At 44.9% G+C, this 13,750-nt stretch overlaps 1 protein-coding gene across 2 annotated transcripts in view; it reads right to left on the bottom strand.

Moving 5' to 3' along the window:
- The window catches only part of BMERB1 (bMERB domain containing 1), a 55,902-nt gene extending 43,730 nt beyond the window's left edge, over positions 1-12,172 (bottom strand). The window contains exons 1-4 of one of the 2 annotated variants that reach the window (XM_057367321.1): positions 11,850-12,172; positions 10,643-10,713; positions 9,384-9,413; positions 5,616-9,237 (exon numbers count right to left, since the gene is read on the bottom strand). In XM_057367321.1, the coding sequence (XP_057223304.1) occupies positions 9,058-9,237; positions 9,384-9,413; positions 10,643-10,713; positions 11,850-12,150 (582 nt within the window). In that variant the 5' untranslated portion in view covers positions 12,151-12,172 and the 3' untranslated portion in view covers positions 5,616-9,057. Of the gene's footprint in view, positions 1-5,615; positions 9,238-9,383; positions 9,414-10,642; positions 10,714-11,849 lie in introns of those variants that run through there. The other variant, XM_057367322.1, reaches the window with a different exon arrangement.
- Positions 12,173-13,750: the final 1,578 nt, after the last annotated feature.

Genomic DNA, 13,750 nt, shown 5'->3' with positions numbered 1-13,750 from the left:
GGCCCCGGCACATGCTCAGTGCGGGGCTGGGGCGGGCGAGCCCGGCACAAAGCGATGGCACAGCCCGCACATGCTGCACGCACGCCCCGCCCGCTCGGGTGGGCACTGCCCGCCCCGGGGTGCTGCCCTGAGCTCCGTGCCCCCGGCTCGCTGCCCTGCCCTGCCCATCCCAGCCCATCCCAGCCCTGCTGTGTCCAGCCCTGCCCTGCCCATCCCTGCCCATCCCTGCCCATCCCTGCCCTGCCCTGCCCTGCCCTGCCCTGTCCAGCCCAGCCCAGCCCTGTGGGCAGCTCTCCCCTTGCGCTCCCAAATCACCCGGCAGGTGAGAGTTTGCAAACCCGCTCGCTGCCAGAGCACGGCTGGACTGTCCATCTTGTAGCCGGTGCAGGGCTGGGCACATCTTCTCACCTGAGCAGCTGGGGAATCGTGGTAACATCCACAGCCACTCGTGGCTTGTGCAGTCTGACACATCTCAGGTCGCTGTGCATGCAGCCCTTGCCTCTCCTGAAAGTCCAGCACTGGCTGKATTAACACCCGCTCCAGCACCACATCGCCAGAAAGCCAGAGGACAGCACTCAAACAAGTGATGGGGTTTTGTGTTTCTCATTTTTCACCAGCATGCAGCTTTGCTGCTTATGCAGCCTGCTGGGAATAAAGGAAATGACTTTGCAGGAAGCACAAGTGTGATGATTATTATTGTTATTACTAAGTTTTTTCTTTCCTTGTAGGGGAGGTTATATGTATGAAATCCCCGAGCAGMATTTTACAGTTGGAGACTACCTTTCCTGGTGCCCTTTACTGTGAGTGGTGTCATTTCTGACACAAAGACAATGAAGCAGGAGTTAGACAGGTTATCAAATCAGGGGTTTAGCACTTTTTGCCTCATYTATAAAGAATCATGGAGTATTCTGGGTGAATACTGGAAAAACTCATTTATTTGTCATCTTCCTTTGCCTGCAAAGTCTTGTCCTTCAGTCACCAACAATTCAAAAATACTACCTCTGCATTCAGTGACACACTTASTGGTTGGACTGGCACACATCAGTGCTATTGTGTGAACAGTTCGTGTTGGAGGTGAGAAAACCTCCACATTGCTTTTAAAATTGTAACTGAAAATTTCTCTGTTTGTCTCCCTGAGGACTGGAATTCTCTAACAAGATGAGTTGGACAGTTTTAGGACATCTTCAGGCCACTCTGGTTTTTCTCTGCCAGCTGTGCTCTGCAGAGTCATGCCATGAATTGAGCACCAGACGTGCTGGAACAGCTCTTGTTGGCTGTGCAGTGCTTCATCCTCGCTGGTTTTGGCCTTTGGAGMCAGAGCCCAAACAGAGCTGTGAGTCAAGCAGGAAAGCTGGTGGCAGGACTCTGCACAGCTGATTTTGGGTGATGCTGCAGCTGCCTGCTGGGGTGGGCTGGACTGACTCACTGCTACAAGTGAGGAACACAGGCGTRGGAGGAATTAGAGTCCATCTGGGATCTGGATGAGAGTGGGACTAAGGGAAACAGCCTGATCAGGGAGGAGGGCCAATTTTTGGTGGATGTGAGGACTATTTGACTTCAAACCATCCTTTCAAGTTTATTAGGTAATTACAATCCTAGTGCATTGTTTAGGAGACAGAGGAGTGATCCTAAAAATAGTTGAATATTTAAAGCTCTGCTTTTGTTACATGGGTGAAAAACACCCGCTAGCCAAGAACTAGGATACAAAGAATTTATTTGCATAAAGCCAAGAATGTATAAGGTGWTTTACTGTAATTTTGAAGTTTTCACCTGCCCATTTTGAAAAGGCACAAGCTCCAGCAAGGGTCCAGTTCTCCACATAASAGCAGGTGTGTGGAGCCACCCCGCTGAGATCATTTGCATGAAAGTTTTTGCAACAGTAGGGCCTAAATATGTGCCAATTATTTTGCTAATGTAAGATTAACATTTTTGTTACTGTGACTGGAGCATTGCTGCTGCTGCATTTGTCAGTGGAATTAAATTTCTCTCCTGCTGATGAAGTCTTTCAGTGGACTTGGCAACATAAATTTAAAAATGCACTTTTTTACTCATGGAGGCTGGTTTTCTTCTGCTGAAAGCAGTGTTAATGAAGAAAATATGAGAATTCAGTTCTCTTCTCACTGCTCATATCTTAATGCCTGATAGAGAAACAGAGGTGCACTTTGTTCTTGCAGTCGTTTCCCATTTCTCACTAAATCCTGCCACCAGGGGCTATAGCCAGGCAGGAATTGTTGGCAAATCCACTCTCCTATCTCGCTCTCTGGCCTCTGTCAGACATCACAGATGCCCCATGGCAGATGTGACTTACTTAGATTTATCTCAGCTATTTTTTTGTGTAGAAGGTCAGAATACACAGCACAAATTCAGGAGATGCAGCAGCAAAGAGACAGGGCATAAATGTCTGGTAGAAAGAATGGGAACAATCTGCACACCCCGAAAGCTGTAAAAAAACCACAGATTTCAGAAACTTACTTCTATAAACTCTTCTTTTCCCCATTTTACTTTTGTGTCAGTAAATTCTTTCTACATTCACTGTCTTTTTAAGGTACAAATTTTACAGAAAAAGACTCTATAGCCTCTGTCAATGCGTTACTAATAYCATGGGTAGTGAAGTCACCCATGTAAGTGTTTTATTTTTGGCATTTGAAGCCGAGTCCAGTGGTATGACTGGGCTGGCATTTGTGCAGGTGAGTCATGGTGCAGGTGGCTTTTGCATCAGTGATGGGTGTCCATAGCTACCTGAGAAAAACAGATGTTTGAGTTCAGTAAATTTAGATGTTGGGATAAATTGGTCTGGGCTATTTTAGACTGGCAAACACAGCAGGCAACAAGTAATATTTCAGTGTGTATGTGGGCAYGTCCATTTTGGAGTGATAAACATCCTGTGCGAATTTTGCAAACACAGCAGCACACAGCCCCAGGCACAGCTCTCCCAGGGCCTGAGCCTTTCCTTGTTTCACAGAGTCCAAAATGTGACTTTCTGTAAGCTTCCATTTTACCTGCACAGGCTGGAATGTCACACAGAGAGCTCCAAATGCCTGTGAGCTGTGAGCACCCAGAGACTGTGTCAGTGCCCTGCTGATGCACGTTCCTSTGCAGTGTGAGTGCTCTGTTACCCCTCCATCCTAACACACACCCCCACTTCTCTGGGCCATTTCACCACTCCCTCACTGGAACTGGAAGCTACAATGTCACTGCCCTGAATTCTGAAAGGGTTTCTTTGTGGCTTGATTTTCTCTCTCTAATTGTACCTGTGCTCCACTGTGCTTTCTTTTATTATTATTTTTTATTTCTGCCCCAAAACAGTAAGCAAAACACTGCATGACTGTATCAGGTGTAATTAGGAACGTGTAATAATTCATTACCGTATGATGACCATCCCAGCCTAGATGSAGAGCTAGTGCAAAATCCTTCAGTGTCATTGGCATGTCATGGTTAATCAGCTGCARTTAACAGTCTTGTTACATTTTGGATGTAAAAGGATGTGATGCRTGAAATGGAAGCAGCTGAACACCTTTAGCAAGTAACTTAAAGGTGGTTTTTGCTTCACAGACAGGTGTAAGCAGTGGCAGAACAGGAATACCACAGGGGACCAGTCTTTCAGAGGTTGATTTCTTCAGGTCAGCATAGAATAGTAGAAAGAAAACAACTAGAGGTGGAAAGAGAAATCATCAAAACTAGTGGTTTTCTTTCCTAAATGTTTGTGCAGTGAGAGGAAAGCTGCTATCCTGATAAATCAAATGATAACAAGGGTTTATTCTTAAGTTTGCACACACTAAGTGCACATCTCAGTTGCAGTAAGATACAGACTCCAGGGAAGAGCAGTAACTTGAATTACTCCCTCTTGGTCTCTCTTTGCTTGTATCAGTCTGGAGGGTGTAAAATGGGAAAGTGTGACTGTATCAACATCCCATTTTTAAGCTCTTTTAGGAGAGGGAAGCATTTGTGTAGATGTCCCCTATTACATCCCTCACAAAACCCCCAAGTGTGAGCACACCCACCTGCCCCCATTTTTCCCCTTTCTTTTACAGCCACAGCTTCCCAGCTGGTTCTCCCCAAGCACAGCAAACTGAAACACCCATTTTTCAGTTTCCTAAGTCCTCTCATGTTGCTGCTGCAGCAGCGCTGTCCTTGATAATGTCTGTTCTGACCATTCTTCACCCCTCATTAGCCTTTTCTGGGCTCAAGATTTCTTCCAGCACAARAAGGTGTAATTGTTACGAGTGCTACATAGAGGGGAATGATACATTCTGCTATACTCTTTGCATTAAAGTCTGTTTTTCTATCTGGATACAAGCTGCAGGATTTTCAGGTACTACTACATTAAATTAATAAACTGAAAAAAAAAAAAAAAGGGGAAGGCAGTGCTTGTTAAGGTGGATGGTGTTGAAAAGTATATGCAACGCATACAGATGTGTAACCTGCATTCTTATTTCTTGTTAAAAATGGATTACAGTAACTTCAGACATTGTGGACTGGCAATTGCATGTGAATTCTCAGTGCAGTTTGGACATTAAGAGAGGACATACAGTCCTTGGCTGTTTAAGCACAGGAATATTATGCAGAAATAAAAAAAAAAAAATACATCTGAGGCACATGTGAAAGTCACTGGGATTAATACAGTGTTATGGTCTACATTTCAAATCAGAGGTTGCACAGCAAAAAAGGGTTTGCAAATTGGTTTCAAGAAYGATTCATCAAAAGGTTATCAGTGCTAAACCTATTCCAGTTTATCCAAGGAACAAACAAAACCTTTGCTTACCACTTACTTGCCTGCTGTAGCAAGTCTTTAAATCTTGTCAGAACAGGAGTAACATTTTATCAGAATATTAAGGCTAGATTGATGTGRGTAGGTAATAAAACGTCATAAGAACACATAAATAATTTCTTTGAGATGCAGAACTGTGCTGCTTGAATTCTTCGGGTAAGTTCCTACATGGCACTGAACTCGGCATCACRGSTGTGATTCAGGAGAACTCTTGGCTYTGCACTATCCAAGGATTCAGACTGAATGATCCTTTTTCTCCCTGTTGGCCATGAAGTCTAGGAAACAGAATTTTCCAACTTGAAATCTTTCCATAAAGCTTCCTCCTCATTCTAAATATACAAGAAGTTACAGCAGGGAATGGAGGTGGTGTCTCTCTTCCAGTTGTGGAATATATTCAGCTTCAAATCTTCCCTACCATTTTGAGTGAGGCCCTTCAGTAAGGACCCCATTGCTAACCTCTGTTCCCTAGAAAAGTTATTTATTTTTCTTACCTGAATTCCTCAATTCCTTCTGCAAATATCTTAATTATCTAAAGAAATAATTACATCAAAATTGTATATCTTTTTAATAAAAAAAATTAAGTCCACCGGCTTCAGCATAAGACTTTGAAGATGGGAGTTCTGTTCAGAATTTGTTCAGAAATGGCAGTTGACTAAAGTTATCTAACTAAACTTTAAAGGGAGTGAATAATCCCTGCTTAACTTTTACTCTKCTGCTGTGTTAAGGTCTATGGCATCAACTTGAGCTTTTTGCTGCAGGTGGTCCATGAAGATCCCATAAGAACTTTACGTGAGAACTTGCTTTGTTTATACACATGCTAGTTAAAGACAGAGYCAAAGAACAGTGTTAAATGTTTATTAAGCCTTTGCAAAAACATCAACAATTTCAGTCAACTTGAAATTCATGGTTTCAGTAAAATTCAAGTATTTCTTGCACATCTCACTGGATTGGCAGTAGCAGTAGAGGCAGCAGCACAAGCAGGAAGCACTGGCGCTTACAGCAGAGAATTGGAAGGCTGAACTGCAAAGATTTCAAAGGTTGTTCTATAAAGAGAATTCAACATATCAGATATGGYAACAGATTAGAGGCAGTTTCACCTTCGCTGCAGCAGGAACTGGTTATTTTATGCTCTGTTACTGGATGGGTGCTTCTGGTGTGAAAAAGACAGAGGCCTTCTGGTGAATTTTCCAAGAAGGATGTATTTAGCATACTAGTAAGTACAGAAGGTTCATTTACATAAAAGATTCGCAGTAGAAAAATAAATTYTGAAATTCTCATTTTATCAAATTCAGACTCCACATCTCCACGACCATCCAGAACAACATGGAGCTGTGCCTGATATAAATGTCTGCTCATCCCATTTGCTCTTAGAGAGGATTCATGATAAAAAAACCACCTGACTGCATGTCTAATAGCAAGTGGCAGTGTGCTGCTCCTTCCTGAGCACCTGTGTGATGTATAATTCTGTTCATCCTGCTGGCTGTGGAAATCTGCATGTTCAGCTGGCAGTAAGATCAGTGCAATTCCTTGAAATAGTTATAAAGCCCTTATGACTGTTTTTGAAAGGGTAGCAGAGAGACATCAGGAGAAATCTTGCCCATTTTTTTTTATTTTTCTCCCCCAATAAATTATTGAGTTGCTAGAAGAAGCAAGCAAGCAAAAGTTTACATATGTGTCAAATAGGGYTGGACTAGATGGGCTGGGCTGAACATCCCAGAGGTCCTTTCCAACCCCAACAACTSTATTATTTTGTGACATTAATCTTCTAAGCCAAAAATGTGTCAAGAAATAATGAAGGCTCTAACATCTCAGGGATTAKGTCCTCAGATTAAACTGCCAGAGGAAGAAAATCTTTAGAAGGTCCATTAATTTATGCACMCTGAGAAACTGTCCCAAGACAGCTTCACTCTTTTGCATTATGTGGGTCTAAAATGTTTGTAAGACCAATCAGTGCTGATAATTTAGAAAAAAAAGAAACACAGGTTTTTTATGTGAGAGGGAGTTGTGTTACTTAGCTGTCAARTGCCTTAACAAGAGAAACAGAGAAAGTGAAAGGATTAAGCAGGATCTAAAGTCTACTGAAATATAAGAGCCACAGGCTTCCATTACATGAAAGAACTGCACTTGAAGTAATAGAAATATGGAGAGAAATCCTGAACTCCCCAGCCAGAGAAACTTGAAGACAAAGCAGGATTTAGCTCAAATTCCCAAGCAAAAAGCTGGCAGCACAAAAGCAGAAAGCAATAAAGCACAGTTTGTATAAGCTTTTAAGCCATTTAAAATAATAGATGAATCTTCCATTTATTAGTTAGTCCTGATGAAGAAAGGCGTCAGTATTACACAGATCACAAGTTATAAATTCTTGACTCATCTGGGGATTAAGTTTTACCAACCATACCCATGAAGAAAGATTTTTTGCTCTGAGTTACAGCAAAACATCCCATACTGCTTGACAGCAAACCAACACCATTTCACTCTCCTTGCAATAAMATTATTTTCCAGTTCCCTTCTCCAAGTGAATGCTATTAATCATTAAACACTTAAGGCACAAGAAGAAATAAAAATAAATAGCATCTGTAAAAAAAAGTTAAACACTTAATCAGCTCACCTTACCGAAACTTCTAGCTCTTAACAAATAGAACAGACTTTAAAACACTAGTCTGATCCTGAAAACATCAACAGAAAAAAAAAAAAAAACCCAAAACCACTACTGCAATTGCTTCTTTACCCTGAGGACTTGAACAGTTTCATTATACAGCCCCCTGCCATCTACCCTCTTCCCACTGCTTCAGTCCTCTGCTCAAAGCTACATGGGCACCTCTCCTGACCACTGGGTTATGCCCAACAARTTGATTTTAGCTGAAATAGATTGGGCAGTGCTTGCATGATCCCTTTTCCTTTCTCAGCTAAGCAGCACTGGGCTCCCACAGTGACAAATAATTGTTAGCAATATATTAAGTAGTAGAGCTGCTGGCCAAAGGAATGTGTATTTATAGCCTAAGGAGCCTTTGGTACACTATTTAGACAAGAGTGAGGAATTCAGACATTCCTCAAAGTGGTTTATTACTGTTGTAACAGAGGGATGAGTCTTCTCTTTAGAATCAGGCCCATTAAATCAGATACTCTTTCAAGCTTATAGTTCAGTGACTCCAAGGCATAAAATCCCAGTCTAATACAGTGAGGGCTCCTTTACTGGTCTGACTTCAACTTAATGCAATCACAGAAATTTGCACAGTTCCTGTTCTCAGATACATATGCACATTTAAAAAATACCCGTATCCAGACCGGATCCTCAAACTGACAAAGCAGATCCATAATTCATTTTCACCTTCTCCTAGTCTCCTATGTACAGTTACCCAGCATCTTCTATGAATAGGAATGTTTAAAAGCCATTTGAGGAAGAAATTATAGTTCCTGATATATGTAGCTTGATTCTGCCATTCATGTTGCCTTTCTTCCCATGCTCTTTTTCTCCAAAATCTTAATTACACTCTTTCAGTTGAAAAGAGTGGAGGAGTCAAGACTCCCATGTACTTTTGAATACTTTGGCCCTGGAGGAGCAAAGGAAGCAGTGGCTGCACACAGAACAAAAATCACTGCAGGACCTGSGTGGGTTCCACCGTGCAGGTGCTGYTCATGACCCACACCAAGGGCTCTGACCAAAGCTGTCTTTATTCTCCCAGCTGAGATAAAACCTGTACAAATATATTYCAGGATTGTATATTCTATGAAAGAATTCTTTTGCTATATAAATTTTCATGTAGAATAAAACAAGTTGAGCCCATAGAAAAGTGGGCTCTACAAATTCAGCACTTTTGTTCCCTCTCAATAAAACAGATTCAATGCCACTTTTTAGATATGGAATCCATTAAATTTTGTTCAGCAAAAGTAATCTTGCATTGATAACAATTGTCAAGTCTGACAACTGATGATTTAATGTCCTATTCCCTTTTTCTAGCAATTACAAGTTGCTTGAAAATTAAATTACAGTTAATATTTCTCCCCAGTGAGGCAATCTGACATGATTTGCAAATGCTTACATTGCCCTGTAAGTCAGTTGTTCCCAGATGAGATGGGCTGACAGCATGAAAATAATTAAATGTCAATATACAACTGGCCTCTTTTATGAAAAACAAACAGGCACAAAGACAAACTGTTCCACTGCTTATACTAAGCACCAAATGCTGAGATTACTGCTTATTTTAAACACAACAATGAGGCTGCAGTGTGATTTACTGACTTGCATAAACCCAGTTTAGCAATTTAGAATGCGCTCAGAACTAAAGTTCTTATTTGTCTGAYGATTCTTCATCTGCAGTGACCTTCTCTCCTTGGAGCCACTTAAACGCTGACTTTGCTGTGCCATCYCCACTCTGTTGGGAAAAGCAAATGAAGGTAGCCCAGGCAAAGCCACAGAGCCCAGTGTAAGCTGTTCGCAGGTGAACTGGGATCAAAATGAAGTTTGACAGCTGTGTTGGAAGGAGAGAGAGCTCAGTTAGTGCTCCAGGGATTGTCACACACCCGCCAGCCCYGCTGCCTTCTCCTGGGTCACACACAGGAGCTGCTCAGGGTGTTATGGAGAGGAAAGGATCACAGAGCCACCCTGAGAACTCACCTGCACAAAGGGCCAGTACATCAGTCCTGTCTGAAAAGAAAACAAATCATTTGTTATTCCGACAGATTTCAACCACCAAGRTTCATTTTTTCCACATTTAGCGAAGACCAAAACATATTTGAGTAAAGTCAATAAAAACTATTCAGTTACAAATGGAGTTGCTTAACTCAGAGGTTGCCATTTTAAACTTCTGATCATCTTCACGAGCCTCTATGCTCTGAATTTTTCAAACAGATAACTCTAACTCATTTTAAATACAAAACCCTAAGCACAGTTAAGTCTTCACAGACATCTGACACCAGACACAATAAGCGCATTTACCAGATGGGTGAACAAATGTTTAAACATGTGAACATTTGTTTCAGCCATTAATGAAAAATACCACTGAACTCTATTTATTTCACACTTGCAGTGCTCCTTCTACTTACTCATACACGTAAGGCATATTTAGAAAAATCAATGGAAAACTTACTCACAGAACATAAGGCTGATAGAAACCTTATGTTTTCATAGGATATAGTGGGCACTGCTTTTAGAATCATCTTCCATAGGAAGAAAAATAATCCTTTTCTATCCTACCTATACAGTTGCACAATATGAAGAGAAATTCACATTGCATCATCTTTTCTCCTTCTGTTATAGTTTTTCCTGCTAATCCATCATTCTTCCTGCATCTGAGAAATCTTTAACATTCTCAGCTTGATCAGCTCTGAGGTAGCACGGATAATTTTGTCTTGTGTGCACAGAAATGCAAATCAAAGCCAGATGTTTATAGCTAAGTCTTCTTAAAACAAGGGATGGTGGKTTTGAAAGTGAGAAGATTGTCACAGAAAAGTACAGGCAAAAAATGATTCCTGAAGAAGGTGTCTCTATAATATGAATAATTTTAATAGGTGTGCATGTAAGTGTTGTCAGTAGTATCACTAACTAAACACTAGTGTGGGTAGTTCTTAAGACAAAAGGTAAAAAAACTCTGAATCAGTGTTGAATTGTAGGGCTGTCATTTAAACAGAGCTGGGTGCAAGAGTTTTATATACATAAACACTGGACATGTTTTAAATGGCATCATTTCACCCATCTGGCAGCAGTGCCTAACCCAAACTGCCTTTACTTCACGTGACTGCTGGTACTTARAGCTTCCTACACATAATCAAATAATGGAGTGAGAGAAAGGGTAAAAACAGTGTTGGAGAAAGAAATATTTCAAAATTTTATCTTTTTTTTTTCTTATCTGTGAGATAAGCAAATGCTTGCCTCACCTTATATGTATTCCAAAATTTCTTTTTACAGTCTGAAAAGATGTCCTCTTTCTTCTGAAGGATACTCATGCCTAGTGGTAAAATAGTTACAACAATTAGAAAAAAYGCAAAAAATGAAATGTTTACATTTTTCAATGACCTCCCAGACTCTTCTCAAAATATAATACTTTGAAAGAAAAACTGATAACATTACAAAAAAATATCATTCTGTCTACCTAATATTAGACAATATTCTTTTAACAAGTCTGTCCAGAATCAAGTCKACAGATATGCACATAAGCAGAGGCTGCTCAGTCCAACACAGGAATCTTTCTAGGTATTCCCATGCTATGAGGTTTCCAGTATCTCTCAATGGATACATTATTTTACTGCTACCCAATTTAGGGACTTTTACTATCCCTTTTGTGGTCCTTCAGGTTCTTCAGGTCCTTGGGCCATTCTCAGCTTAAGTTGTAACATATTTAAGATTTTGAGAGGAAGTATCTGATGCTGGACTTTTTTCACTTMATTTCTCTCCAGCCACAAACTGAATGATTTCCCTGTTGGGGTCACAGAATGCAGATCTCACAATACCAGACAAAAAGAGGACCTGTCTTACACTTCTTCCACATGACGTTTAAGTTAAATGAGAGCATTTAATTAGTCTCACCTATTAATTTTCTTATTCCCACATGTTTATTTCTGAAATAGATACCTGACTTCTTTAAAGTATCTTCTTACTTGGTAGCGTTTGAGATTAGCCATTAGTAGCAYGCTGTATTTCTATGGACTCTCACAGCAGAAGCTGGTTGGCTGAACTGTGGTATTTCCTGACATTTACAGCTGTGTTTTGGAAAATGAGACAGCTGATGCTGAAAACTGAGCAGAGCAATTCAAACAGACATRGGTACCACAATGCTTGTAAGGTGCTGTGAATTTTTTGTTGCTAATTAAAAGCAGCGYGCCCAACCGAGCTCAGGGCAGGCCTCCTTGCTCCAGCACCCTCATGGAACGCTCTGAAGAGCCACRGGCGGTTCAGCATCCTCGGGCTCTGCAGGGCCCCGGGCAGCGGCGTTTCGGGGCTGCGGGAGCCGCGCCGGGCGGGCAGGAGGATCCAGCCAGCCCGGCCCCCTCGGGATGGCGAACCCCGCTGCCGGTGCGGGCTGCCCCGCTGAGCCAGGCGGTCCCGATGCCGCTGCGGGGCTCCGGGCGAGCCCCCGGCACTCACCCGTGTAGAAGGCCAGGACGGCGACGGGCGCGCCCAGGAGCTGATCGCAGAGCACCTTGCCCAGCACGGCGGGCGGGCGGCGGCCGGGCAGCGCCCGCTCCAGCGCCCGCAGCCACACGTAGCTGAAGTTGCCGTGGAAGGCCAGCGCCACCAGCGCCACTCGCCGCGTCTGCGCCCAGTCGGGCGGCTGTCCCCGCAGCAGCTGCTGCGCCGCGTCCCCCGCCGCGAACAAACCCCCGTAGAGCAGCACGTTGCACAGCCAGGGGAAGCGCCGCRCTCCGCGCAGCAGCGCCCCGGCCATCGCCCGCCGCCGCTTCCGCCTCTTCTTCCTCCTCCTTCTCCTCTTCCTCCTCCTCCTTCCCACGGGCCCGCCCGCCGCCGCCCCGGCCCCGCCGCCGCCTCGCCATCCCCGCGGCCCCGGAGCGCTGYCCCCGCCGGGAARGGCCGGTGGGTGATGGATGAGCCGYRGGTGATGGCAGGGCARCCGGGCGTCAGCTGGTGGCTCGCTTCTCTAGTGCCCGAGCTTTCACCCCGAAGATGTAGGTGACTGTGTCGCCTGGGCTTTGGTCTAAGTAGCACCGTGGGGTCACTGTGCGTTGTTGCTGCAGCTATTGARCGACACGTGAACACTAGGCACTGTTTCCTTATGATATATTTTTAATTATCTCCTTGTTGCGTGCTTACATGGAACGGCTTGTTCGTTTCAATTTTGCCCTTGTTTTGCAGTCTGAGCAGGRCCGATGAACACCTGCTGAGCAGCAGCAGCCCGTGGGGTTCCTCCGCTTTGCCCTCTGCTGCTGAGACAGCTTGAGGAGAAAGCCACAAGTGATGCGTGGTTATTGAAGAGACTCGTGTACACAGCTTTGCACACACAGAACCAGAGTCACAAAGCGGGTCTGAAGTGCACACTGAGGTGACACCGAGGGTGACTCGTGCACTGCAAGATAGCCCCCGTGGCCACGGAGGAAAAGGAGCGCAGCCGTGAGCTCCCCTTGGTCCTGGCAATGGACTCAGGCTGGACGGAGGGAACCATCTCCAGGCGGGAAGTGGTAGTTCGCTCTGTGACCTGGATTAATGCCTTTGAAACTACCATGAAATCTTCCATTAATGACTATAAATAGGCACGGATGGCTTGTAGATTTAAGGAAATTTTAATACCAGTGTAGAGCGCGCTGGCCAGCGCTTGGCGGACACGCCGGGTCAGGGACAGGGGCTGCCCCTTTCCAGCCCCTCATCCCAACACATCCCCGCATAAAACAACGCCTTCTGCAAATGGTGCTACTAAATAACAGCAAGGGCACTAAAAGGAAGAGGGATATGTATCGAAAAGTAACTCCAGCTTGGAAGAACAGAAATAACGCTCAGGGAAAGCCCAGGACTTGGGTCTCCGAGGGCTGCTGGTCGGACGGGAGMCCGCGGGCAGGTGCGTGCTGTCCGCCGCGGTCGTGCAGCGTGCGGACCCGTACGCGGAGGAAAAGGTTTTGGTGCCACCGTAGGCAACAGCGGGGTGACAGCGGAGAGGTTCGCGAAGGCTGGAGCCATGCAGAGCCCTCCCGGGGTCCGGCCTGCCACGACCCGCCGCCGMGGGGACTCGAACCCGCGGCACAGAGCCGCCTCGCAGCTCGGCTCCAGAACGGGCACCCATCGCCGCCCGGGCCGCGCTCCCTGCGCATGCGCCAGCATCTGTCATCGACCCGGCCTCTCGCCGGGACTGTTCCACCAGCCGGCGCGGGGGGGAGCGGCCTCAGGCAGTGCGCGGAGCGAAGGGGCGACCCCGGAGCGCCGCGCGCAGTGTCGCCGCCGCACACCCCCATAGGCGCGGTGCGGTGGTGCGTGCGGCGGGGGGCGGGCCCGTTGCCCAGGTGAGCGCGCGAGCGCGGCCCGCCCCGCGCGGCCCCGTC

The sequence above is a fragment of the Malurus melanocephalus genome, unplaced genomic scaffold (genome assembly GCF_030028575.1).
Source record: "Malurus melanocephalus ecotype Western Australia unplaced genomic scaffold, MMel_1.1 scaffold_77, whole genome shotgun sequence".
NCBI lineage: Eukaryota > Metazoa > Chordata > Aves > Passeriformes > Maluridae > Malurus > Malurus melanocephalus.
Note: the sequence above shows the minus strand (reverse complement) of the source record. Positions and strands in the feature narration are given on the sequence as shown.